This window comes from Rousettus aegyptiacus, unplaced genomic scaffold, assembly GCF_014176215.1.
Source record: "Rousettus aegyptiacus isolate mRouAeg1 unplaced genomic scaffold, mRouAeg1.p scaffold_m13_p_11, whole genome shotgun sequence".
NCBI classification, from domain to species: Eukaryota; Metazoa; Chordata; class Mammalia; order Chiroptera; family Pteropodidae; genus Rousettus; species Rousettus aegyptiacus.
Genome location: NW_023416286.1, coordinates 42,074,656 through 42,102,412, shown reverse-complemented (window position 1 = coordinate 42,102,412; position 27,757 = coordinate 42,074,656). Strand labels below are relative to the sequence as shown.

The following is a 27,757-nucleotide window of genomic DNA, read 5'->3' as shown; positions in this document are numbered from 1 at the left end:
AAGGAATTCAGAGCAGGAGAACCACAACTGGTTGGGGTGAAAATGAGACCAGTAAACTTCTGAGGAAGGAGATAGGCTTTTTAGGAAGGAAGAAGGAACAACTCAATGTGAAAGCTTGATGTCTAGGAAACAGAGTTCCCATGATTGTCTCCTGCGAAGGGTTCTGGTAGGGCAGGGTGGAAAGGTATGCAGGGCCATTTTGTGGGCAACTTGAATGCTGGGTTAAAGGTTTGGCCTTGATTGGACAATGGGGAGCCAATGAAGGCTTATGGGTTTCCAAGAATAAGAAATACTCTCTTCCATTTTTCATTAAAAATTATTTTTATGCAAGAGAGAAAGCTGAGTTTCCTTCAAGCTTCACAGTCCTGACAAGAATCTCGTAATTATATATTGATTTGAGTGATCATTAGTTTAATTTCTGTCTCCATCAGCAGCTCCATGCCACAGCTCCAGGAGCTAGACAACCTCAAACTCTGCCCCAGGGCCTCTCTGCAACGCTCTGGGGATGTCCTGTTCAGCTGGATCGTTTTCTGATCTCCCTTTGGCTTGCCTTGGTACAAGGTCCTGCCTTAGCAAGGTAGTTGCTGGTTCCCTGGACTGGGAGATGACTGGGTGGGTGGTCAGGGCTCTCGCACCACACTCCTAGGCTTTCCTCTTCCTCCCAGCCCTTCCTCCTTCTGGGTCTTCCTGGGCTCAGGCTGAGTTACTGACTTTGTGTCCTGCCCTGGAGACACAGCTAGAAGGGAAAGTGCCTTCATAATGGAGAAGTTGGCTAATGTTCAGGTGTGGATTTCACTAGCCTGAGATACTGTTCCCTCTTCACCTGGCTAACCACTCAGCTTTCAGGTCTCAGCTTCGAGGTCGTTGTCCCAAATTGGCTCTCCCTGACCTTACTTCTAAATGAGGGTTCCTTGTTATATTCTTTCTGTATGCACTATAACAGTCTGCTTTTCCTTTATTGTTATTATCACAATTTATAATTATACATTGATTTGCTTAGTTTTTTCTTCCTTATTTGTTTGTAAACTTCATGAAGGCAAGAACCATGTATATTTTTTTCTCACCATTGTATGCCCAGAGTCTAGCCCTGTGCCTGGCATGTAGTAGATGCTCAGTAGATGGTAATGAATGAATGTACTGATGGTCCATCTCAGGGCCAGATGATCTCAGTGCTGATTGAGCATTTACCCAATGACCTAGGAGTAGGTAAACTATGGGATTTTTTTTTTCCTCTCTTTTTCAGAAGAAAAGAAAGAGAAGACAATGAGGAGTGAGGACAGTAGGTACAGCTTGGCATTTTGGGAATCCTCCTCACGGCCTGGCCCCGTGGAATGTGCTTAGCTGGCTCCACAAGATAGCCTGAGTGATGGCCCTGGTTACAGGGACCTACCTAGCTTCTCCTCTGATAGAGTCCCCAGACCTCAGAGCTTGGCTTTAAAAAAAAAGAAATCTATGCATGTTCTAAAAAAAAAAATAACAACATGTTCCTGATTCTGACTGCCTTCCATTGGCCTGATCCTGAAGGATTTGGAGATTGGAAACACTGTTCTCCACCCCCACCACGCCTCAAGCATGGAAAAGCCATAATTTGCTGGAAAAACAAACAAACAAACAAACAAACAAATGGGAAAAGCAGAGAGGAAGGGGGAGAATAATAGAGTTTAGAGCAGGGTTGGTCAGAGGCAAGCAGCAGAAGAGAAAAGTTAGTATTGGGGGTGGGTGGGGAAACACCCCAATCTCCCTCTTTCTCCTATTCAAGGTGCTCCCTGGGCTGAATTGGCTTAAAGGAGGTGTAAGTGAGAGCTGAAGGAAGCAGAGAAGTGGGCAAAGCCCTCAAGGCATGAGGAAGGGAGGAGCCTCTACCCTCATAGTAGTTCTTAACTAGGGCCAGTACTACCCCAGGGGTGTTCAGGATTGTAGGGGATAATTTTGATTGTCTCTATGATTTGGTGGAGGGCAGGGCAAACAAGTAGTGTCTTGAGACCAAGGATGCTAAACTTTCTACCCTGCAGAGAAGGGTCCTGCCCAATGAAGAATCGTCTTGCTCCAGAAGTCAATAGTGCCTCCTCTGAGAAACACTGGGAAATAAGAGAAAAAAAAGGATTTCAATGCCTGATCTCTGGGGCTTTTGACACCCCATGATTTATGTGCCCAAGCTCCTGACATCTATGGAGTAAAAGCAGAGAGGCCCACTTCTTACCACTGGGGTATGTGACACAGCACTCAAGGAGAGGTTGGGTTGTTATCCTCTTCAGTCCCCTCTCAGCCTGCCCTCTACACACCTCAAAGCTGCAAAGCTGTCCAGCAGGCCCTGCTCACTCAAGCCAGGCCTCACTCAGCTGTGATGTTTAACATTTTCCATATGTGGGGCTGCTCCTGCATCAGAAAATGAGAGAGGAAGGGGAGCGATGCACAGGCTAGATGTGGTTGTGAGTGGAGGTGAGGGGTGCTGGGGGAATGTCCGAGGGTTGGTGGGAAGGGTTTCTTGGGGGGTGTTGCTGTGAGGGGAAGTGCTGGGGGAAGTCAACGGCAACACGTTCTAGCCTGTTGGGAGGACGGCTGTTGGCACCAGGAGAAATCCATCCAGCGGAGCCAACCCTCATTAATCATCCGGGCGGCTGAACTGCCAGCTCCTTTCAAGATCTTTCAAGAAGGGTTTTCACCCAAAATAGAGTTGAAAATGTGCTGGGCCCTACTCAGAATCTCATCAGTCTGGGCATTATGGGAAGTGTCAGGCAGGCTGTGACAGACAAGGCCCACTCTGTTCAAGGGGTCCTGACTCCCACAGCCTGTCATATCAAGCGCCTGATCAAATTTGACAGCTTCATTTGTACCTACAGAATAGATAAAAGGGGCTGTTCATTGAAACAAATGGAGGGGAAGGGGTAAGGGAGGGAAGGGAGGTGAGGGTGAGAGGGAGTGTGTGTGTGTGTGTGTGTGTGTGTGTGTGTGTGTGTGTGTGTGTGTTGGGAGGAGGAATGGTGCTGGGGAAGGGATGGAGGGGAGGGTGATGGTTAGGAGTAAGGGGTGCAAAGAAGGGTGCTCTCTAAGAATATTTTCTCCTCCAGTGCTCCCAGAGAAGGGAGCGGGCTCAGGAGAGGCAGGTGGACGTCAAGTAGCGGATGGATGTGAAGGCCCCACTTGTCAGCGTCACTATCAGTAAGCTCGGGGCTCCTTGCTGTGCTGTGGGCCCTGAAGCTGAAACTGGAGCCAGAGAGTTGGCCACTGGGAGCTGGAGAGGCCAGTGGGTGACTGTGACCAGGAAAGCTGGGTCAGCAAGTGTGATGCATGTTTCAACTCTTAGCCCTGAGCTGAATTTCGCAAAGAACCTTGCTTCCCTCTTGCTGGCACTCCTTCATTGTGCTTAACTGTGCCATGTCTGTACCAAGGCTGTCGCACTCCTTTGACTAGGCTGCTGGGTGACCGCATTTATGACCGTGACCCCCAAGCACTGACTCCCTTATGTTATACTTGCAGGTACCTCTGAGCTCCCTGCAGACAAAAGCTGGTTGGTGTGTGCTGGAGGGATGTCCCCCAGCACACCTTGCACAGTCAGGCTTTGCGCTTTGCTCAGGCTGCCCCACTGACCATGAAGACCTCTTCTTCCTCCTCCGGGGCTTATGCGAATGAATGAATCCTTCCAGCTTCCAGGGGGCTCTGTTATAGGTTCTCTTCATCTGGTAACGTCATACTTTTTTTCACATTATTAGTATGTATTTGTACTATTTTCCCGACTAGATTATAAGCAGTTCCATGTGAGGGATCATGTCTTGTGCATCTTCTATCCTTCGATAGCATTTAGCACACACAGTAGGGTCCTAGGAAATATTTCTACACGTACATGTGCATTTAAGGCTCAGTTGTGACCATCAGGAGTTGAGGCTGGCATCAGGAGATTTAAGGTTCCTCCCTGACCTATGGTCTTTAGGGGAGAGGATCAGAGTTCAGCAAGGCTCCGCCTATCCTTCCTCCACATGTTGGAACCTTTGTGGATTTAGAGAAAGCCCCCCTTCTAGGCCAACACAGCTCAGGCCAGGTGTCGTGAGTGACCAGGGAGGCCCCACTTGGTCCTTTGGCCAGATCCCTTCATGTGGGGCACCATCCACATGACACTACGTGGGGGCTCTGGTGGCAGGAGTATGGGTTTTGGAACTAGCTAGACTTAGTAGGGATCTTGTCTCTACTGCTTACTGGCTTTCTGACCTTGAGAAAATGTGTTCAATAACAGACTCACTGTAGGAAATTGATGGTAGAATTAAATGTATCTTATATGGAAACTCAGCACAGTGCCTGGCACACAGCAAGCACTCAAGAAATGTTAGAGAGAAGGAAAAAGGCCATGCCTGGTACCTGTTGCCCAGACTTTTTTCATTTCAATTTAGAGCACATACTGTTGATGGCACTTGTTTGGTAGTGACCAATGATCATTATCACTTTGATTCAATCCGTAGCTTTCTGTAAGTTTCACAGATGAAAGTACTGCTAGTATCCAATGCATTGAAGGTCCCCGCCCTTCTTGTAAGAAGCAGTTATTGATATGCTGCCTCAATGCTCAAATAGGTGGTTCTTTGTGAGGCATCTGGTGGAGATCTCAGGACTATGAGGTATGCAGAAGCCCCAAATTTCTGAAATTCAAGGTCTCATAGCCCTGAGAGATCTGTCCTAACTGGCTAGAGCATTCCATCCCTGGAGGCACCTGATTCATATGATTTCAAATGTAAACTTTATTCAGGTAAACGGGGCTCAATGCATTTGGAAGGACTTTCTGTTTGGGAAGGCCTGAGGAAAGAGGGGAGAGGTGAGCTGGAGCAGGGATGGGTGAGATCTTATCCTGGCTTCTCCCTTATGGTGTGGCCCTTGGCAGTCACTGTGGGCCTTCATCTTACCACAAACTCAGTTTTCCTCTGTGTACAATGAGCATGGGGAGGGCAGAATGGAGCTGGTGACTGCATCTAGGCAACGCCTGTGATGGGCTGCCCTCCACCTCTCTACTTCTGGCCGCAAAGGAGGGTCAACATCCTGCCTTTGCAATTAGAAAGAGGCCTTGTGATCAGTACTGGCCTGAGGATTATGAGCAGAGGTGACGTATATCATTTTTTGCCTGAAACAGGTAATTATTCACAAAAGACTCTCCAGCTCTTCCCCTGCTGTGACCCTTGAGAATGTTCCTTGTCAGTCAGTGGGCCTGATTAATTATGTTCAACACTGCGATGCTTTCTGATGTGTTGCCTTGTTTAGACTGAACTATAGTCCTCAGTTATTTAAACAAACACCGATCTAGGTGCTTCTGTGAAAGAAATTTTCAAATGTGATTGAAATCCTTAATCAGTTGAATTTAAGTGGCTCAAAAGAGAGATTAATCAGGCGAGCCCCTTAAAAGAGAGCTTATGCCTTCCTTGAGCTCAGGAACTCCAAACAGCTCATACCAGTAGAGTTTCAACTTGCTTGCGACATTCTCTTCCTGTCTGCCTGCCCTACAGACTTCCGACTTGCTTAGCTAGCCACCACAATTGCGGAACCCAATGCCTTGAGATAAATGCCTTACTCTATTACTGGTTCTGCCTCTCTGGTCGAACCCTGACTGATACGGAGATCCCTATCAATCCATGAAGGAGATGTAGTGTAAGTGAAAAAATAAGTCTTTGTTGTGTTAATTTCAACCCCCTGAGATTTTGGCATTAATTTGTTACCACAGCATCATCTAGCTTATACTGACTATTGCAACAGCATAACTAGAGCTCCTAGTTTATCACATCTTAATTAGTTTATGCATGTAGCTCTTTGAGGCAAGATCAGTATCTCTCCCATTTTTTTTTTTTTTTTTTAATCCCCAGAGAAGACCATAGTACCTAGTATATAGCACCAGATAAGCCAAACTCCCTGTACCGAGCAGCATCTAAGTTCTCGGAAGGGAGGAGCAGGACCAATGTTGCTTGGACTGCCACAGAATTGTCACAACACCTGCAGGCACATGGCCAAACATTTTGATGGGACTGTTCTCCTAATTCTATCCATCTGTAGCATCTAGACCCAGCTAAATACCAAGTCTGAAGCTACTTGGCTTAGTGCAAAGGGTTTTATAGTCAGAACTACGTTAAAATCCTGGTTCCACAGCTCTTTAACTGTGAGATCTTGGGCAATTTACTTAACTTTTCTAAGTTTCAGTTTGCTCATTAAAGTGAACTAGAAGATTGTTGGAAGTAAGAAATGCCCAGCGTATGTTATATTTAACTATGCTATGGCACACACAAAATAATGCTGCTTGAGCTGCCCTAGGGTGGGCCTGGCCTATCATTTCTATACATTTGTTGGTGGTGCATGTATTCGAAGTTGTCAAAAGTAAGAAGGAAGAGCACAGTCACACTATTTCCTTACGGACTGCATACAAGCCCAGATATAACTTATACCCTGCACGCTCACTGCACAGTCACATGTACACATACCCAGGGGAGCAAGCAGGACATGGGGAAACATGCGATGACATTTTCCCAATTACTGCTTCTATTCTAAAATCTGGTTCTGATTAAAACTCCAGAAGGATCATTTTATTTTATGTTTCAAAGAGCTGTGGAGATACCACTGCCCACTCGGAGCAAGGTTCCCCCCACTGTGGTTTGATTTTTATCTGCTTTTCATTTCTTTCCTTGCCAGTCCCATTTTCCAAAAGCAATTGGTTATAGGCTGTGAAAAATGTGATGCTTTTTGTAGACCTTGGTTTAACTTCACAGGATTCTCAACATTAATCGTCTGACCCATTTAAATACCCACATTGTCTCTGAAGTACCTGAATCGCTCTATACTCAGCAGTTCATCAAATTAAAAAAAATTAATAATTTGTTTTGTCGAAGCCAGTTCTCTAGGTGAAAAGTCCTCATTACGGTGCCGGCATCACCGCCTCAGCTCCACCTCAGATCAGGCATTAGATTCTCATAGCAGCACTGGTCCCTGGTGCCAAAAAAGTTGGGGACAGCTGCATTGATTTTCATTTTGAAGTTTATAAAATACGGTCATTTCATTTTTTCTCAGCCAGTAAGATCAATTTTTTTTTTTTTCTAAGAGAAAGTTTTCCCAATTCATCTGTGATCCAAATTCACTGACAGCTTTTCCTGTTTTAGGAAGTGTTAATAATGCTGGTGATATGCCACCACCCTGGAAGAATTTGGAAAGACACTTCATTCGGGAAGAAGTACAAACCATTTCCACGCCTGGAATGCTCTGTGGAAGGTGCAAGCTGATTCTGGAGAGGGTGGGTGGAAGAAAGTTCAGATGCGTTGTTTATAGAGAAGCCTGTTTCTTGATGTGCTTTAGAAATGGAAATTATGGGCTCAGGGGCTCAAGTTCCAGCCCTCTCACTGCTAAGGAATGAAGGCCTCATCCATCTTTCCAGCATAAGAGGAATTGGGGAGCCTCCCAACAGATTGGAGCTCCCATAGAAGGTCCCCAGCAGCACCCCCCAGTAAACCCCCCACCTCCAGTTCCTGCACAATCAGCATCTTATTATATCCTGTCCTATCCTCTACTGTCTGCACAGAACAATTTAGCACTTTATTAGATCAGCATAAATGCAGTTATATATAATGCTATCTGTCTCATGGGTATATATAATGCTATCTGTCTCATGGGTATGTCTTATCTTAAAATGGGCAGGAATTTTGTCAGTTTTCTTCTGTGCCTCATGGCATCCAGCATTGTGCTGGGCATATAGTAGGAATTCCATAAATTCTGTTTGTTATGATGACTGGCCACCTGGAAATATAATCCTCAAACAGTCGGACACTGTTTCCAAGGTGTCATTTTTCTATTTTAGCCATTAGATATGTTATTTAGCAAAACATAAACTGCACAAGTAGAAAGAAGTCTCTATCACTCTTATGTTCCCTGCCCTGCCCCCCACCACCATTTATTTAAAAGTTGAAATCAACCACTGGCCTCATCAATTTCTGGCAAAGCCCCTGACCTTGTTCCTGCTCCTGGACCATGGGGAGTTGCTTAGTTTCTGTTTTTGCCTGGCCTTGCCCCATAAGTCACCTCCCTTGCCTCCTCCTGTGTTGGGTGCCTTTCCTGTACTTGAACTCAGTGGCTGACAGGTGGTTTGGAGTGACTGGAGAAGAAAATGTGCGCATGTTGAGGGTTACAATAGGGCAGGCTTTGTCCAGGTGTCGTGGTGTGTCTCCACTGACCTTGGAACTGAGTGGGGACAACTGAGGGGAGGCAGTTTCCTTCCCTCTCAGAGTGCAGGTTTTTAATGTCTTCTTTGTTGGTCTGGGCCCCTGGAGACTGAACTAAAGGGAGAGACTTTGGGCTGCCTCCTCCCTCCCGGATAAAATGGTGCATGCTTTTCCTGTTTAAACAGGGCGCAGTTGTGAAGTGCCCTGACTTCGCACACACCAAGGCCCGGCAACGGCTGCAATAAATCAATAGGAAAATAGAAGCTGCCAGTTAGACTAAACAAGTGCATTTGCAAAGACGGCTAGCCCTCATTAATCACTCTGACAGTCCTAAAAACACATTTCCCCTTTAATGACTGTATTTGGATAATCAGTGCTTTTTCCTCCTCAGTCAGAGTTTGAGTAACAGACAGCTGGTGTTATTACAGCCATTGGGGAGGGAGTGCTCGGATTAGGGTCGAGGAGACCCATCCACTGGAGGTCTCCGAAAAACGGGGCTGGCTGTAAAGCTGTTGTTATGCAATAATGAGGGGAAGCTTTGTACTGCCATTGATGGTTCCCGGGCAGCCATGTGCAAGTTCCCCCAAAACCTTGACACCCACCTGCATTATGTGAACACAAAAGCCTCATGTTGGGTTTTATGAGCATTGGCAGATTTCACCGGGTGAGGGAGGAAGGAGTTTGTTTCTCTGGCAGTGAAGTAAGAAGATGGGTTGGTGTGATTTGGCTTTGTTTCCTTTAGGTGACTTTGGCTTTCAGGAGAAAGTTTAAAACCCAGCACATTCCTCTTTATAAATGATGTAACACATTAATGCACAGCACATTATGAAAATGGTAATTCAAACCCATAGTGCTCCAAATTAAACCATACATTATCGGATGCACTCAACCATCTATTTTACAAAAAGACAGGATGAATGAAATCAAATCAAACAGAAAACTGGAGTGCAGCTTCCCCTACAGAATGATTAATAAAGCGCAGAGCCAAAGGATTATGGTAGGACGAATGCCACGATAACCCAGACATATATCAGGAAGGAGTTAGTTCATATATTGAGAGACATATTACAGGGTACTGGTGGGTAAGGCAGTTATGGCTGTCTAGAGATGGTAAAGGATCCCATTACTCTCACTAGGGCTGTAGATTTCTTAGGAGGTGGATTAGGGGGAGGGGTGGGGGTGGTGGGAGTGGTGGGGGTTGATGGCCAGTGACTGGGAAACTTAAAAACTTAACACTATACAATTCTGTTTGTGTCAAACCTGTATTTGAGTGTGAGCCTTTCCTCTTTCTCTCCTCCCTTTCTCCCAACTGCTGCCCACGAAGCCACAAAAATAACCAGGCAAGAGGTGTGAAAATATGACCTGGAGCCAGGAACGTCCAGTGTCTCAAGTTCCAGCTCTGTGGCTTCTACCCTGCCCGGTGCTTTGGCGCCTGGGAAAGATTAGGAGGAAGAGGGAGAAGAGGCCTAAGATGAGAAGGAGGTGCAGAAATAGAAGGTGGAGGTAATTCTCAAAGAAAAGAGTTGCTGGATGAATTAATTATGCAAATAAGCAGTTGGTGGGGAGTATTATCTCTATTAAAACAGCAACTTTGTTTAATGAGAATTTAGCTACTGAAAGTAACAAATTCCCCACCAGCTAATTAAAACAGCCACATTTGTTAGGAATGTCACCCATTAAGGTGGGGAGAACTGACATTTCAGGGTGAGAACTGGGACACTCCAGACTATAATGCCTGCCCTTTGGTGTCACTATGATAGTTGGGGGCAACCTTCCAGGTCTGCAAAGGGAGCTAATACATTCTGGGGATTGTCTGAGGAGTTTCTAAACTGCATTTTCAGACCTCACGGTAAACCAAGCAGCTACAGAAAAGCTTCTTTTGCTACCTGGAGAGTTTGCTATTGGAGATACTGAGTCTCTTCCTTTCTCTGGTCCAACAAGAGATGGTCCTTAGGTGAGGAGGTCTGAACAAGTTTAAGAAAAAGTTTAAGTCCCCCTGCAGAGGGAGCAATTTCTAGCAATTTTAGAAGGCAATTTAAAAAAAAAAGTACCGAAGAGGAGACTTAAGAGAAAGGGAGGATGGGAAAGAAATAACCAATGGCAAAAAAAAGAATAGAGAAAAAGGAAAATTAAAGCAAGTTGCTACATTTCATGTCTTTTAAAGATTCAGGCCAATTCTCTAGAAGATCCTGAGCTGGTCTCAGGGAGGCTACTCCAGCCCACTCAGCCTCCCCCTGACTCAGTCTCCCAGGTGCCTAATGATGCCAGCAGCCCTAGTCCCTACCCCAGGGACACGCGTGGGGTTTTACGGTGGCTAGCGCTGACAGTTTCTGCAGAGGTTCCCTTGACTAGTGAAGGAATTTTGCTCAGAAACCAAGATATAGGGACCACCCCCCCAAAAAAACTCCCAAACCCAGAACCCCCAAACCACAGAAATATCTTATGCTGAGGTTCTGTCAAGTTCGGATGGGATGACTGTTTTAGGCTGAGACTCTGCGCTGCGATTCTCTAGTGGAGTTTGGGGCCGGCTGGAACAGCGCGAGCAGAGAACATCTCTCCCACCCCTTTCGCACTTGACCTCGGGTCTACGGACGTTTTAGAAGCATGTTGTTTGCGGAGCACTAACTGCCCAATAAGTCACCTTGCTCAGAAAAAGCGAAACAAAAACAACACAACAGCAACAACAACAGATCCCAAAGCCGCGCAGCAACGGCCAGGACCGGGCGAGGAAGGCCATTTTGAGGTGCACCAACAGGTGGCCCCGCGAGTCCTGGGCGCTGGAGGCCGAGCCCACGCGCCCAGGTGTGTTGCACCTGGAGTGAGCAGGCGTCAGGAGTCGCGCAGAGGTAACCTGCGCCGGCGGGCCTCGGCAGGCGTCCCCAGCTCGCCGCCCCAGGAAGACGTGGCCCGGGCATCGTCGCCTCCAGTAGCCATCCATCTTCTCTGACCTCGGGGACTCCTGTGCAGTGGGAAGGTGCCCTGGTCCTCGCCCCACCATCTCTATAAACGGCACCCCACCCTCGCCTGCCCGAGGATACAGAAGTCAGCCAGCCGCGTGAGCTTAAGTAAACAGGGACCCAGTGGCTTCAAGGTCCCGAATAATAGCTAGCTACACCTTCTTAGTAAAACCCAAACCCTGTTCAGATGTCTCTGGGAGCGAAGATAACTGAGGCAGACAACCCAGCGCTGGCCTTGGGGGCGCCTCCAAGCCTTGCGAAGCACCCCTTTCAGCAGGTGCGTTTACCTTTTGGTTTCAGGTGTGTAAAAGGCATTTTCAGTAAAGAGGAAATCCTTGGCATTTAGACTGGAAAACGCGCGAGGTGCCGTCGGGGCTGGCGCCAGTCACTTGTCTTTCTGACACCAGGTGGCGCCAGAGGCACGTTGTCTTTGCTCACCCTTAGGGCTTCGGGACCATGCTGCCAGAAGTCTGTTTAAGCCCTGGATCCTGGTTCCTTTTCAGCCCCTTGTACCGCGAATCTAGGCCCAGAGGGTAATCCGCATTTACACACTCCCCCTCAACCTGTCCCCAGGAAATGTCAAGGTCTTTGAAGTGAAGTGAGGCTGGGAACTAAGTCACCAAGTGGAAAACAAATAAAGGTGGTTTTACATTATTTGTAATGCGTTGGCAGAAGTTTTGTTTTTTTCTTCCCCTTTTTTGAGGACAGGCTTTAAACTCGTCCTTGAATGGAAATCTGAGAAGGAAATCATAACATATTTTAAACAATAAAAGAAGGGTATCTGCTTAAGTGTCTGGAAGTAGGGTGGTGGGTGAGGGAAGAGAGAAACACCACGGTGTGAATATAGCCAAGTATTTCATTTATTAACAAAATAAGTCTTACCAAGGGAGAGTTCTATTCATCCCAAACAGGCTCCGCAGTCCCCCCATGTTGCTGTATTAAGACCAGGAGGAGGGATGGTGTGGGGAGAAGACCCAGGGCCCGAGTTTTCAATCCCAGTCACTGAGGGAGCCCATGGAAGCCCACTGCCAACTTGGGTCAGGCCTAGTAGGGGGTGACAGGGGCTGCTGTGATCTGTGTGCTCCCTGACTCTCCAACCTTCCCCCAATGGAGCTAAAAGGTTGTTCTGCCGGCAGATATCACCATTGGTCTGTTTCGGTGGGATCTAGTGAGGATCACCGACACCACCCCCCACCACAAGAGAGGGACCACTGCCCCAGTAAAGGAGAGGAAAACAATGAGTATAAAGCTCTTCACAAAATTTAAAGAGCAAAGTTGCACACCAGCACAGCCTTCTTGGACTTACAATTGAATTAAAATGAGCCCTACAAGCCCCCTCCCACTCTCCCCACAAGTGGGCAGTGTGGCCACAGGGTGTTTGGGGCCTGGAAGAGTCTAGAAGTAGAAGGGCTCTGTCTGAGGCCACTTGGGCCCTTTTTTTCAGGGCTCTCTGTGCTCAGACCAAGTAAAGGGGGAAAGGCTCTAATTTTGGGGGCCAGGGCACAGACCAAGGACCCTAGGAGGAGAGGGTCTCAGGGCAGGAGTCACAGAGCAGTGTTCTGGGTCAACAGAGGCAAGATCTCCTGATACCAAGGCCCCTCCCTGCAACCCCCCAAATTTGATACAAAAAAATATCTTCTCTCTGTTACTTGTACAAAAGAAAAAAACAGAACCTCAAATGGAAGGAAACAAGAGGGAATGAAGGGAAAAGAGGGGAAAGAGAAGGGGGGAAATGTAGTTTTAACGGTTCAGAAGCATGCAAGAAACTCCCCAGGAAGGAGGAACAAAACAAAGAGAAGAACCCCAGAACCCCAACTCTCCCTCTTCCCCTAAAACCAAACCAATCAAAAATGGACAAAAAAAGCAAAAGGAAAAAAATTTAAAACATATCTAAGAAAAAGAAAAAAATAATTAAAGAAAAGAAGAGGGGCGGGGAACATGTAATTATTTGTGATTAATATTATTATTTGGGGGAACACAGACTTTTTGCATACCATCGACTCGTGTGGGCCGTTAATGCACTTATATTCCCAGCTTGTAAGCTAACATTATAGTAAATAAATACACAGTCCGGTGGGAGGGTCTGGGTGGGGGGAGGAATCCGGCAGGGACAAGCAGTAGTGGAGGCTGCAGCGAGGCCAGGCGGCAGGGGGAAGGGCGGCCGAGAAGGAGGGGGAGGTGGGGAGAGGAGGGTTGGGAAGGTGGGAGGGAGGAAGAGCTGTAGTTACTGGTATCCGAGCGCGGAGGCTGAGGCTAGTCTCTGTCCGTACAGCGCGTATGGAGAGTAGTAGGGTCCGGCTGTGGGGAGAGACGGCACGGCCAGGCCCCCAGCTGTGGATAAATGGCTCTTGCCATAGGGGTGGTACCGGCTTAGCCCCAAAGTGTGTGGACTCCTCAATGACAGCGACCCGGGGCTGCCCGGGGCGGTGGGTGGGGGGAGGTGCAGATGGCAGGAGGCAGCGGCTGCAGCGGCCGCGGCGGCGCTGCCCAGGCCAGAGGCCCCGGGGTAGGCGGCCAGAAGTTTCTCTGCGCCCGGCAGGGCAGTGTGAGTCCGTAGATGGCTGAGCAGCTCCTCTGAGGTGGCGAAGCGCTTGTCGCATGGCCCGCTGGCTGCCACCCAGTTGCAGCTGTGCGGCAGCGGTTCGTTCTGTAGCATGAAGCCATAGGTGTAGAGCGGGTGGCCCGGGAGTGCGGCCTGGGCGGCGCTGGACGAGAGCGCAGCGGGCTGCAGCGGGTGCCCGGGGTACACCAGTGGGTAGCCTCCAGCCTTTAGGCTGGGCCCAGCCGGGTCATGCGCACTGCAAGTGGAGCAGCTTGAGCCGCCGAGGTGCGAGGCGCTGTGGTAACCTCCCAGGCAGTAGGGGTCGCGGCATAATCCCTGCAGGAAGGAGGGCGGAGAGGCCCCGGTGAGCGGGCTGGAGCTGGGGGGCTTGCCAGGTGGCAGGCCCAGGCCCCCAGACAGCTGGCCTCCCACGAGGCCAGACTTGCTAGGATCCAGGCCAGGCACGAACTGAGAGGGGTAGCCGGCGTAGGCACCCACGATGGAGCCGTGGTAGCCGATGCTGGAGGGTGGCAGTGGGAACACGGAATGGCCGGTTTTGTAGGGTGACACGGGCGCCACGTGGCCGGCCCCCACTAGCGCCGAGGGCGGCTCCGACTTGCGCCCAGATGCCCCAGCCTCAGCACTGCCGCCTTGTGAGCCAGGCTCCCCGCTGCTCCCACGGCTCACGGCCCTAGACTCCGGGCTGGGCTTGGGCTCTTGGTCTTTCTTGTCCAGCTCCCCGCTGCCAACCCCGCCACCGTTCTTGCAGTCAGAGTGGTGCGGGGAGCCGCCCCGGGAGCCACCCGGCGAGGAGGAGGATGATGACGCGGAGACCGGCGCTCCATGCGGGGGAAAGGGTGTGCAGGCGGCGCTGGGGACCCTGAAGCCTGCCTTGTCTCCTGGGGACAAGGAGGATGAGGAGGAGGTGGAGGACACTGAGGAGGAGCCGCTGTCTTTACGGGAGTCGCCGCCGGAGCCCTTGGAGTAGGGCTTGAAGCTGGACTTGTCTTCTGCTGGGGATTCTCCCAGCTGCTTGAGCGCCGCAGACGCGGAGGCAGCACCCGAGGTGGACCGGCCAGGGTCCTTCTCAGTTCCCAGCCCGTTGGCCGCCGCCGCTACTGAGTTGAGCTTGGACGAGGGCGGCGGGTCCGGCTTGCCGATCTGAGAGCAAGTCTGGGCCAGCAGCGCCAATGGACTCTTCTTGGCGTCCAGCTGTGGGAAACAGCGGCAAGGGAAGGGAGAAGGGGTGAGGCTGTGAGACCGACGGAGCAAGCGGGGGTTCCTGGGGGGGGCTGGGTGGGGGCGGAAAGGACCGGAGGTGGTGGCCAACCGAAGGCTTTGGGGAGAGGGTCTGAGGGCGAGAGCCCGGCGGGCGGGGCAGCTGCGCGGAGCTGCGCTCACGTCGCCCGTCGGTTGGATCCTTCCCTCCACTGGATCTCGGGGTGCCCCACAGGCCCTGGGGAATGGGGCAGTGGAGGTAGTGCACCAAAGACCACCGCGGGAGAAGGTGACTATTCTGGAGTCCAGGCTGGGGGAGGGGCTGTGACTCGTCCCTTTTCCTCTAATCTTCCCCTCTTCTGTGCCCAGGGAAAAACTTATTCCTTCAGTTTGGGGAACTTCGCTTGGGACGGGTTTCTGGCGGTGGCGCCGCAGGGTAGGAGTGGGGAGAAGCGCTTTCATTCGAACGCCGGGGCTGCAGTTGGCGCTCTCTTAGTAGTCTCTCCCCCTCGCGGAGGGCACCCAGGGAAGTGGGAAGAAGACAGACCTAGGATCGAGAGTGCCTGGGCGTCGTGCGCTCTAACCGGATGGGACAGAGGCGGAGTGGGACGGGGGCGATTAGGCCTTCAAAGAGAACAAACCCCATTGATGGTGGGAGTTGGGGGAGGCGGGAAAGGCCCAGGAGAGATCATTTCTGGCCTGGAAACTGGGTGCCAAGGAAAAGTAAAGGACCCAGTGAAGACTTAAAGAGCAAACCTAATTCGAGAGAAAATACCATGGGAGAGCGTAAAAGAGGAACCTTTCATGTAGAAGCCTGGGAGAACTGGGTGTACTCTGATCCCTCTGTTCTCCGTCCCTCCTCACCCAGTCCGCCAGCGTGGCCGGACCTGAGCATCACGCCGAGCCTCGGGGCACAGGCAGGAGGGCCATCGGCCGAGCAGAGGTGCGCGGAATGGGGATGGCGCTGCGCGGACAGCGACCAGCAGACTGACCTCAATGGGGCTGACGGGAGTGGAGGACAGCGGTTGCAGGTACTCCGGGTGCAGGAGGTGGCCGGTGTGAGCGCTCAGCATCTTCAGGACCCTGATAGGAAGCCGATTCGCCTGGCGTAGGGGGTCCGCCGGGGGCAAGAGGGACACCGCCGCCGGCACCGCCGGCCTCTTCCCGCCGCCGCCGCTGCCGCTGCCGCTGCTTTCGGGTGTCCTTGGGTTAGATCCAGCGGGCGAATCGCTCATTTGGAGGAGGCAGCGCCACTGGGGGGGCGGGGAGGGAGGGGGCGCACCGGGGAGGCGAGCTCCCGGGGCGGGTGGCTCGCTGCGCAGCGTGGAGCGCGGTGCAGCAGTCGCCGCGCCTCCACCCCTCCTCCACCGACGCCGCCGCCGCCGCCGCCGCCGCCGCCACTAGCCCCGGCGAGCAACACAAAAACCTTCGCCTTCCGCGAGCCGCACGTCAAATAGCCGCGATCGGCAGCCACACTTCAAAGGGATCGCCGCGCCCGCCCAATCGCAGCTCTCGCCGGGACCCCGGGGCGGGGAGAGCGGCGGGCGGAGGCCGGCGCCGCCGGTGGGAGGGGAGAACCTTAAAGGGGCCTTGCCCGCGCCGCGCCGCCGCCTCGGCCTTTACCGCCCGCTGTGCTCTTCCCCTCCCCCCAACTGGGCCGCCCTTGCCCGGGAGTCCCACAGAGGACTGGACTTATCCCGGACCCTGGGCTCCGCGCCCTCCCCTCCGCGGGCTTTCCTTTCGCTTTCTCTCCCCTCTCCCTTCACACCACCCGGGGGAGGTGCTGGCGGGGACAGTCGCCGGCTGGCCGAGTGCGTCTGCGGCGGGGCGGATTGGGGCGGGTGGGGGGTAGGAGCGCACGGCGCTGGCTCCGGTACTACCGAGTCCCGTCCTCTCCCGGAGGCCGCGTGGGGGCGGGCCGCGCCTGCAGAGCCCCAGCCCGGCTCTGGCCCTGCTCGGGCTCTGCTCGGGCTTCGCGCTCTCCGGTCCGGTTCTCTTCGCCGAATTGGAGTCTCCCGGGTGTGTCACCTGGGAGTGCCCGAGCCTCGGAAGCATCGACGGTTCTCGGGACGCGGCATAAGCCGCCTTAACTACTTTGAGCCTGTCCTGTCCGAAGCCTGCAAGTTTGAGGACTCTCTTCCGGGGTGAGATGGTCGCGGGCAAGCGCGGTGCTCTAGGCTGTGCGCCTTGATTTATAGGTTCAGTGTCTGGGTGTGTTTCAGGTTTCTTACCGTGCCCTGCTTAGAGGCGTAAAATTCCTTCACTGCACAGCGCCTCGCTGCTATTTTTGGGGGACCCGGGGTCACTGGATAGGCCAGATCCCCGAGGAGATAGGGATCTAAGTGCTGCACGTTGATACAAACTCGAGAGATGCTCACCCTCCGCCTCATCCTTTTCTTCTCACGGGGAAAAAGGCACTACCTTTTCCCAGGGAAATTTTGGAATAAAAACTTTTTATTAAAAATAACAATACCATCCTCTACTCCCCCTCCTCCGCGCCTTTCGGATAGAGTGTGCATTGCCAGCTTCGCACCTGGCAGAGATTTTACACAGTCATAGTCTGACATTAAAGTTCCCGGTCCGCGGATCATCAGAAGGTGAGGCTGGTCCTTTGTGCGCGGTCCTCTGGGGAGACCACTTCTCCGTGCTTTCGGCGGCCAGTGGAGGCGCGCTGGTGTCACTGCCTCGCTTTGAGTACCACTTTCTCAGCCCTCATCCATCACTCTGATTGTCAGGCCTGTCATTCGGGGCATATTGCTTCAGGACTACTCGTCCCTGACTGCCGCGTTGTTCTGCGCTTCGAGACAACGAGAACCCAAGATGGGGATAGGAGATTTCAAAGGGGTTCTTCAAAGAGAAAGAAAGGACTATCACAGAAATAACAAATAGCAATCACGAACCTTTATCATGCTCAGTAAAGAAGACAGCAGGCACCACTCCCAGGCCATATCAATCAAACGCTAAACTAAATGCACTCTGTGGATCTGTGCTGGTTTTTGGCCAGTACTTACAGACCTCCTAGAAATTCCACTGTCTTTCCTTACCCCAAGTTTAATTCTGGTAAAATCAGGTTAAAAGGAATGCCAAGGGGGTACCCTTACTGGGAGATGTCTTACATATTGCAGCAAGAGGGGTGCAAAGAAGAGGGGTGGTGATCTCATTTACTTTATTGTGGTGGGCTCTATCCCCCTCTCCTGCCCAGAGATCTTGTCATGCCAGCCTCTGCATTCGGATGTCCATCGCTGCCACTGCCAGCACTACATTTAAAAGGCCACTGCAGGGCTGCTTCAGCCTTCAGGACCATTTAGCCTTTGGGAAACTGCTATGCAGATAGAGAACAGAAGAAAGCCTTACAGAATGCAAAAGGGTGGGCCTTTGTCGGCACCTTGGAGGAGCAAGAGCTGGGAAGAGGGGAGACCTAGGAGACAGTAAAAGATGAAAGACTCCTTCTTGATTATTGTAACCAGCCCAGCTGTGAGAGCCAGCCAAGAAATCCTTCTAGGACCCAAGCAGATGTGTGTTAGGAATGATTAATGGGAAACCAGTTGGGAGCAAAGGGGAGGGGGGAGAGAGAAAAGGCATTTAGAAATTTGGAAGGAGAAGAGGGGTAGGAGGCAGCAGAAAGGAGAGAGAGGAGAAGAATGGAGGATGATAAAATATTTACTGTCTATTTGGAGAGGAAAAGAGAAGAAAAAGGTAGTGAATGAATGAAAGGAAGGGAGAAAGGAAGAGTTGAGGACAGGATGGCTAGGCTCAGGGTGAAGGTGGGGAATTTGCCTAGGTAATAATATATTGTCCTTAAAAAGAAACCCTAATCTACAGTAGTAATCACTGATAGGAACAGTGGGTGCCAGACAGCACTGAGGTGGAGACCAGGTCTGTTTTTGCCCACTTACCTTCCTGAGAAGTGCTAGCAAGGAGTAGGGATTCCATTCCTTTCTAGTGCTGGTGAGGGCAGCAGGGCACCTTGGCTGGATCCATTCAGTTGCCTTAGGAGAGAAAATGGGAAGCCATATTTAGCCAGACCGTAGGCCTAATTAAAACACTACTAGACGATTATTATAATCAGTATTTGACATTCACTAAGCTGAAATGCTAACATACACAGAGTCCTAAATGGGGCCCTGGTGGCCTAAAGCAAGGGCAGTTTTCAAAGGAATAGCTTCTCACCCGAGAGAGAATAATAAGGCTGAGTATTCGGCTGGGCCATATTTTTTGAAGTCCAGCTGCGGGCAGAACATTGTGCTAGGGGTATGGTTGGAAAGTCCATGCAAAAAGTTGTTGTACAGGGATAGGGTATATGACACATGTCCTCCCTTGCAGATAAGTGGCAGATGTATGGTTTGGGGTTCTCCCTCTCTCCAGGTCTTTCTCAGATTGCCCTGTGAGTGAGCAGCACCATTAAAATAGGATAGGGGTGAGGGTTGCTGGAGAATGCCCTAACCCATTGTGATGAAGAACTGCAAATCTGTGTGTTGGGCACTTGATCAACATCAGGACTATTGTTCTCATTTCCATTTACAGCTGAAGAAGGTGAGTCCTTTACTCAAAATCACATGACTGGTGAGTGGCAGAGGGGTCACTTGGAGTCAGGTCTCTGAACCACAATGCCATGGTTGTCCTGGGCAAGTGCATCTCCCTCAGCTTCAGTTTCTCATGTGTAAAATGTAAGAGTGGCCACCTCAGAGGCAGGTGGCCCAAAGCAGACAATACATGTGCCATGTTTAGTGTTTGGCACAAAGAAAATCCCAGGTGAATGAAGGCCGTGATGGACCATCTGTATCTGTGGAGAGCAGTTGGGGCAGCAGCCAGATCCAGAGGGCCTCAGCACTGGGAACTGACCATAACCACCCTCACCCCACCCCCAGCTGTCCCAGAAATCCACTGAAATGAGAGTCTCCCTCCCTCAGCCTCTCATCAAATGTGTCTTAAAAAAAAAAAAAAAAAGTTTCGCCCAAGAAGCCATCAAGAAAATCCTTTAGGAAATTCTGAATATTTATAGTTTTTTCACTACTTCAATCTGCATAAAATTCACCACCCAGGAAAAAATACCTGAGTCAGGTTAAGAGCTAGACGTGGTAGATTTGTTGTGTGGGGTTAATGTGGAGTTTTCAGTCCTTGCTGAGGCAGAATTGCCTGAATGATCGCCTCTCTCTGCATAACACTCAAACCCTAATGGCAACAACATGAAATAATATCTCACTGCGTAACTATTTACATTTTTTTTTTTTTTAAAACAGTTTGAACTCTGAAAAGTCGGCCTCATAGAGAACTTGGTTTTCCTCCCTGGCGCTTAATATTTTTTAGCGGCCGGTAATTGAGGCCTTGGCCGGGAGCCCTGGTGTAGCGCATTGCACTCAGGATACTGGGGGCGCTTCCTCCGTAGGCCTCCTCCCAGGCTTCAGACACAGCCGGGGGCAGGAGAAGGCCAGAGGGGCAAGAGGAACAATCCAGGGAAAGCAAGAACAGACAGCCTTACAGGGAGCATACTCCAGTAGCTCCCTCTTCTGTCCTCACAGTTCTTAATGTGTTCTATTATTATATGTAGCACATGGCGTCTGCCATTGTTTGTTTACTTGTCCATTCTCCCACTGGACTGTGAATGCTTCTGCATTGTCCTCATTCTCTTTGTATTATTGTCTAGCCAGTTTAACTATCATCATCACAGTAACCAATACTGAGAGCCAACCAAGCACTGTTGAAAGCACTTTGCTTGCATTATCTCATATAATCCTTACAGGGAGCCCTACCAGGAAGGTCCTATCATTATTCCCATTTCACAGGGAGGAAGTAGAGGCACAGGAGAGGTTAAGTAACTAGTCAGAAGTCCCAGCTGGTAAGAGGTGGGGCTGGGATATTAATCTAGGCAGTCCGAAGGCCATTAAGTGCCCAATGAATGTTTGTGATGAATGATTAAGAATTTTACACATAGAGAACTATTTATGAATATCTCACTCACCTTGCCATAGTTCCCCAAAGAGTCAAGATGGATAACTGTAATTTTCAAAATCTTAACTATCTAAGCATGTTAAAGTATCATTTCCCAAATACATCTTTGTGTTCATCATCAAATAACAATTTTCTGAGTTATTTTGGGCAGGTGTTTTTATCCCCTTTGCCAGATGAAGCACTGGGCTCTGAGAGCTTATAAGGGAGTCTAAAGTCACACAGCAAACCCTGGCAGAGGGCCGAGAGGAGGCCTTCCTAAGTCCCTCCAGTTCTCCTATCACTGCCTAATGCCTGTGGATGGGGAGGTAACTCCCTTTGATGAAAGAGGAGTAATTAACTACTTTTCCTCTCTGGATTTTCCTTTGGAGACCTGGTGGGAAGAAATGGACAAAAGGAAATGTAGACTGAAGCTTATCTTCTAGCTCTGGTGTTTGATCCGGGTCCTTGAGTAAGGTACTTTGAAGAAGTGATTTCATTTATCTCCTATCAGCCCCGGGGAGATAGGCAGGGCTGGCGGGAGAGGGGGATGCCAGTAGGTGTGCTTTTGAAGTTCTCCTGCCTTCATCTGCCCGAATCCTCCCTCCCACCCCACCCCATACATCAACCTTAGCCCTGGGCATTCACCCTTGACTACTTTGTTCCTTTGGGCTTTCAATTTTCTTAGAGATTCCTCTTTTAAGTTGCAAATACTGCTGGAAGGAATCATACCTTAGCAATCAGCCAACACCTCAACTGTGATTAGCAGACAATGAGTGTTCTACCCAGGGTAATAATAACATTTATTGAGTTCTGACTCTGTGCCAGACTCTGTTCTGAGCACCTTAGATGTAAGAACTCATTTACTTCTCACCACAAACTGATGAGGTGGGTACTATTATCATGCCTGTTTTATAGTGGAGGCACTGAGGCTCAGAGAGGTTAAGTAACTTGCCCAAATTACACAGCTCCAAAGTGGCAGAACTAGGATTCAAATAGTCATTTCCTAGGCCAGTCTTCTGTGTGCAGGACTGAGGGAGAGGGAGAGAGTAGCAGAAGAAACTTAAAACAAATGACTAATCATTTTCCAGAGGGTCGATCTTTGCAATTAGGATTTTCCTTTCATCTTGAGGACCGAGAATATGGTAGAGAAGAAAGTGAGGCAGAGAAGGAAGTGAAGGGAACATTTATTCAATTAATCAAACTGGATTGAGGTAATTAATTCAACTACTGTTTATTGACCACTTAGAAGGTGCAAGTCTGAGGTGATCTTAAGGTAGGTAAGGACTAGAGAAAGCCAGCCAGTCCAGGCCTCTCATCTCTCAGGTTTGCACATTCCCAGCTCCTGAAAGGCAGAGTAGCCCTGTCCTTTGGGCATCCATGTGCTTTTGTGGATTAAAAAGAAAAGGCAGGTCTATGGCCTTGCTACCTTGAACGAGCTTGATCCCATCTGACCTTGGAAGCTAAGCAGGGTTGGGCCTGGTTAGTGCTTGGATGGGAGACTACCTAGGAAGACCAGGTGCTGTAGGTGTGAAAAAAGTAATAAGGGATTGTAAAATGACAAAGTTCTCTCAATCTGTGAGGTCAACCAAGGGTTGCCTTGCCTAAAAATTAAAAAAGAAAGGGCAGGAGGCACTAACTTAAATCCTGCTTAGTACCCTGTAGTTTAGTTACCCACTCTTCTTAAGTCTGTTTACTCAAAGTTAAACTCAGATTCCACTAACATTTATTGAACACCTTCTGGGTGTCAGTGTGAATCTTTCTAGGTGTATTCATGCACCTTTTCTTTTTTGGGTATAAGAGAAGTCCTGGTGCAGAGCGAAAGGCCCCTGAAAGAGAAACAGGGACCCTGCTTACCCAAACACCCTGCCCCCATGTGCTAAGCTTCTACCACCTGGAACCATGGGGTACCCCAGGCCTAGCAGATCTCAGCGGGTGAAAGACAGACTGTAAGTATCTCACTTACAGTATCTCACTGGTGTCACACCTGCTTTTGACCCTTACGTGGGCTTCAGATGTGACAGTGATGATGTTCCTAGGGTCCCCCACTTCTCATGGCTAAGCCTCTAAACTTGCCAAAAGCATGCCCCTTTCAAGGCTGGGCTCCCAACTAGCTGGCATGTGCAGTTCCAAATTTGTTTCAACAAACACAATTAGAGAAAAGAGGAGAGTTGCTCAGGCTGTGGCTTGATTATCACTGGTTGTATTTGATCAAACCAAATTTCAAGACTCCAGAACGATTTCGAGAAGGATTTATTTCAGTAGCCCTTGGCCAGCCTTTACTCAGAGAAGGAAACCTGAGAGGTAAGATCTTGATCAAACCGATGGCCATAAGTATAGAAATAGAGTAATTCATTCAGAGTGGAAATTTACATAATAAGCCCCCTTTAAAAATGATTTAAAATTATTTTTTATTTTATTGAAAAAGTGCATTTATTTATGATGAAATACGTTCCCATGGTGCCAACTTCCAAAGCTAGGAGACTCTATAGTGAGAAAAGCTCCCTTTAGCCATCTAGTTTTTCTCCCCAATGCAGCAATGCTGTGAGTTTATTATCCATCTTTCCAGAGGTATTTTGTACACGTATTAGCAAAAACATAGACATCGTTTCTCCCTTCTATACACAAATGGCAACTAACTACACAAGCTGTTCCTCACTTGCATTTTTTTTTAAAAATATATTTTAGAGATCACATCATAGGCTTTTGTGATTGATTTATTTATTTATTTATTTATTTATTTCAGTTTCAGGACATTGTTACATGGGTGTGCCCAGTTTATTTTGACTAGTCCCCTACTGATGGGTATTTGGATGGTTTCTAATCTTTTGCTCTTGTAGTGAATAACCACATATAGGTATATGTGTACATATGTATGTGTATATATATATATGTGTGTGTTTTATATATATATATATATATTTTTATAAAATTCTTCATGTGTGTTAGATTAACTATAGGTTGAATTCCTAGGAGGAGAATTGCTAGGTTAAAAGCTATATGCAGTCAAAACAAGCCCCTTTTAAGAAAGTTGGTAGAAGAGCCAGCCGTGTAGCAGTAGGGTGAGTTAGAAGTTCAGCTGAGGTACTCAGGCAAGAAAACCTGGGAAATACCTCTGGGACCTTCTGGTTACATTCATTTGAAGGTTCATTAAAAAGGGGTTCCATTTCTAATTTTGGGTTTAAGAAAACATGCACACTTCTCATGCTCTCCTACCCTTCCCACTTCCTCCCTCATTTAGTAGGAGAAGGAGAAGGAGGAGGGGAAATATTCAAGTCTGGCCTAAAGGAATCCAAGATATTGACAAATGCATATTTTAATATAGTAAACTTTCCAATAAGTGAACCCTAACAAGTACTCTGGATTACCTAGACCTTTTCCCGTCATGCCCGAGAAAGGCAAAGACAATGCACACAATGATTTTGGTAGCGTCGGTGGAGGTTCATCTCCTAACCATGAATTTCCAGAATGAGGCCTGAGAAGTGTTAGAAGACCTCAAATCATGAAATCGATAACTATTATTAGTAGAGTGCTCACCAAGGCAGATAAGTAGTCTTCATTTTGTTTTTTCTTTTTATTTTTTTGCATAGATATTACCTGCAAAATTTAAAGATATAAAAAGATGTGTATGTATGAGATGATAAGAGTTTTCTGCTTTATCAACTATTTGCAAGGAAAAAGAAATGCAGCAGAATATCTCGCTCCCCAGGTGTTTTGGTATCTGCAGGTTTTTTGAGCCCCATTTTTATCTCTTCACTTTGAGTTCTAGGCCTAGGCCTCCTTGGGCCACTGAGTCAAAGCTTACTTTTTGTTAGTGGCCTTGACCTTATGACACTGGGAAGAACCATTGGGACTGAGTGGAGTATTGATGGACTTGTGGAATTAGGATAAATTTACTTTCCAGTATGTCTAAAGTAAAATTCTAACATCTTGAAGAGCTTTCCAAGAGGACTCTGAGGCACCCTTTCCATGTCTCCCCTGCTCTAACATCGATAAGTTTAATACAACCACTTGCAGTCAGGATATCTTTGTTTTTCTTATTCATTTCCTTAAATAATTAGATCAATGAACAAACGATAAAACAACGACAACAACAACAACAACAAACCAAGTCTGAACAACTTATACCAGAAACACTGCAGTAGTTAAAAACTGTTAGACTGTGTCTTTTTATTTTTATTCCATTTCCACATCAGGCCTGAAGGGGCTCTCACAGGTCCCTCTCCTCTCTCTCAGTGGGTGAAATTTTTCACCGCTGCAGTCAAAATGCATAATGATAATCTTATTTATGACAGGAGACATGTTTTAAAACAGTTGTTTTAAAACAACTGACAGAGCTGCAAGATGGGAAACGACAAGAAAGTGTGATTTTTTTGGAGAGTGGGAGGGGCATAGGATGCAGGCAAAGAAGGACAGTATTTTCCTTATTAAAAGTTGGAATTCGTCCTTTATTCCTGGAGCAAAGAATCCAGGAAGAAAGCTGGGAAAGGGACATTACATAATGACAGTACTCAGAGGTCTAGGCAGTTGGCCCATGAAAAACTTCCTTTTGGGCTTTCTCAAAAAACATGATGCTGTGTGAAAGTGTAAAGGCAGTGTGGGGCCAGGAGAAAGGTGAACTCTGTTTCCCAACCTGACCTCGCCCTGTGCAACATCTCTAGTCAACTTAACAGGTATCTGTGAGGCCCCTAGGGCTTTGCCCTTGACATGATGTTTTTTAGTCAAGGCAGAGAGAGCAAGTTGGACACCCTCAGGATGGCAAGAGAACAGTAAAGGCTGTTTTACAAATGGCTCATTGAGGTCCCTGTGGATCTAGGGAAAAGAAATCCAATTTTCTCACCTGTGTTTGAGGAGAAATCGCTCTCCTACAAGCAACAACTGGAAATTATAATCTTTTCTTGATATATGTTCCTCCCTACAAATCTGGAGAGAAAATTACAGAAGATGAGACCTTACCTGGGCTGACACTGACCCTCAGGAGAGGAGAAACAGAACACAAGTCAAGAACAAAAAAGGGAAAGTAGGGAAAAGAAGAATAAATTTGGATGAGGAATAAGCTACCATCTTCACTTTAAGAGTGGAGTCCGTCTCTGAGGTGGTGACAGACCCAGGGCGTGGAAAGGAATTAGAGTACCCCTGGCACATCTTTTTAGAGTTCTATTTTTTTTTTTTTTTTTTTTTTGTGGTTTGGGGGCCTATGTGTGTTGGGAAGGATGGACCAGAAGCAGCTAATGGGTCTTTCACTGATGGGTCTTTGACTATTTCTCTCCTTGGTTTCTGGGCATGATCATGTTGATATGAGAACCACTGGATTAGTTCAACCAGTTAATCTCTTCCCAGATTGGGGTGCACAGCCCAGGTTTGCAGAGCCCCGCATTCAGGAGCCTACCCAGGCCCAGTGGCAGGGCTAGGGTGCCCTCCGATTCTTCAGCTCAGACCTGAGCAGGATGGATAGTTAAAGCATTGGTCAATGTCTTCCCTGGGGACACAAATTCAGAACACATCCACCCCCTCAACCACCTTGCAAGCAAAGCAGGGTATTGGTTTCTTAGATCCCAATATATTTTGCCAAATAAGAGTGTTAATACCCCTCCCTCCCTTACTCCATGTGAATTGGATTACTTAAAGCATCTTTTCAGAGACGTCAGCAGTTTAATAGAGGCAATAAGTCAGAGCTGCCCTTGTGTTTTATTTTTCTGCCAGTATTTAGTTAATTAAAGAATGCAAATTAAAACACCTTAATTTATATAATATCAATACCAACGCCTTAAGACATTTGGCATAACTGCTCTGGCACGTCCCTTACATAAACTGTTCAGAGCTGTGCTAATAAAAATGAAAAAGGTTGTAAATCAAATTTAATTTATTCATCTTCTGTTTGGTAAGAGAGCATATGCCAAAATCAAGTTATTTATGAGTGCATCATAACAATAGGCATTTTTGTGTGTTGCAAATGACGAAAAAAAATTTTTTTCTTCCCTCTTAGGGATGTTTGTTTTAATTTTGAAATGTCTCTAGGTGCATTTATTTTCTGGGCTCCGATCTCTAAAATTTATATTATTGCACCCATATCTTCAGAACAAAGTAGATTTAGATCTTGAAAAACACATTGAGCCTAAAAACGTGCCAACATCCATTCAAAAAGACACCTGCAACCATCTATATGTAGATAGATGTATATACCACATGGCCTATGGAGTGTGAATCTTCAGGTGAGATAAAAGGTTGGTGATTTATATCCAATTTCTTAAATATTCCATTAAGAGAATTATCTCAGAGGAGGCTCCAATACAGACAGTGTCAGAAGGGATTTGGGGTGCGGCTGCTTTCTTGGAAGCCTTGGAGATGAACTGCGTGTACTATGTGAATGAATAGTTGAACACCCACGTTCATCTTTCCCCTTATTTGCTGATGTACCTTTCTTTGTCTGGTGCATGTGAGCCTAGAGGACATTTTATTCAGTCCTGGAGGAAGAACAGTAGGCTCCATTCAGGGCTACAAAGGGATAGCGTGCTCTCCCTGCTGCCCACAGCAAAGTTCCCTAATGTAACCATCCTTTTAGACTCTCTTCCTCACCCAGCTTTCAGCTCCACTGTACACTCAAACAGGGCATGTGGGAAAGTTGACAGAAGTTTTGGAATGACCCTCTCCACCCTGATCCCATCTTGAAAAACCCAAAGAAATTCATGAATAGAATCTTCTAGCCAGTCACTGGCCTTTCTGCTTGGGAAGAAAAAACACAGTCCAGTACTATAGTCTATTGTATTCGTAATCCAATTGGCTTTATTAAGTGATGGGCAGCATCCCATCCAAGATCTTGAAGGGCCCTCTGTATTCATCTTTTAAGATGAGCATAACACGCTTGGCAGAAGAGGTAGAATATTGGGGTTGCTCAATGGGGAATTGGTGCAGAAATGACAAGTGGCATCTTTCTGTGACCTTGATAG

General features: G+C 48.3%; 1 protein-coding gene, 1 long non-coding RNA gene and 1 pseudogene across 2 annotated transcripts in view; 2 read left to right on the top strand and 1 right to left on the bottom strand.

The window, feature by feature from the left end:
• Positions 1 to 11,963: 11,963 nt before the first annotated feature.
• On the bottom strand, positions 11,964 to 16,307 carry ZNF703 (zinc finger protein 703). The gene is made up of 2 exons (XM_016155294.2): positions 15,878 to 16,307; positions 11,964 to 14,879 (listed from the first exon to the last, which is right to left on the bottom strand). Exons 1-2 carry the CDS (start codon positions 16,118 to 16,120, stop codon positions 13,350 to 13,352), a joined length of 1,773 nt encoding a protein of 590 aa, XP_016010780.1. The 5' UTR covers positions 16,121 to 16,307; the 3' UTR covers positions 11,964 to 13,349.
• Positions 16,308 to 16,738: 431 nt separating this feature from the next.
• The window catches only part of LOC107515969, a 67,273-nt gene continuing 56,254 nt past the window's right edge, over positions 16,739 to 27,757 (top strand). Inside the window, exon 1 of the long non-coding RNA XR_001598161.2 lies at positions 16,739 to 17,029. This is a non-coding gene — a long non-coding RNA (uncharacterized LOC107515969). The remainder of the gene's footprint in view (positions 17,030 to 27,757) is intronic.
• LOC118609670 lies at positions 22,223 to 22,341 on the top strand (annotated as a pseudogene).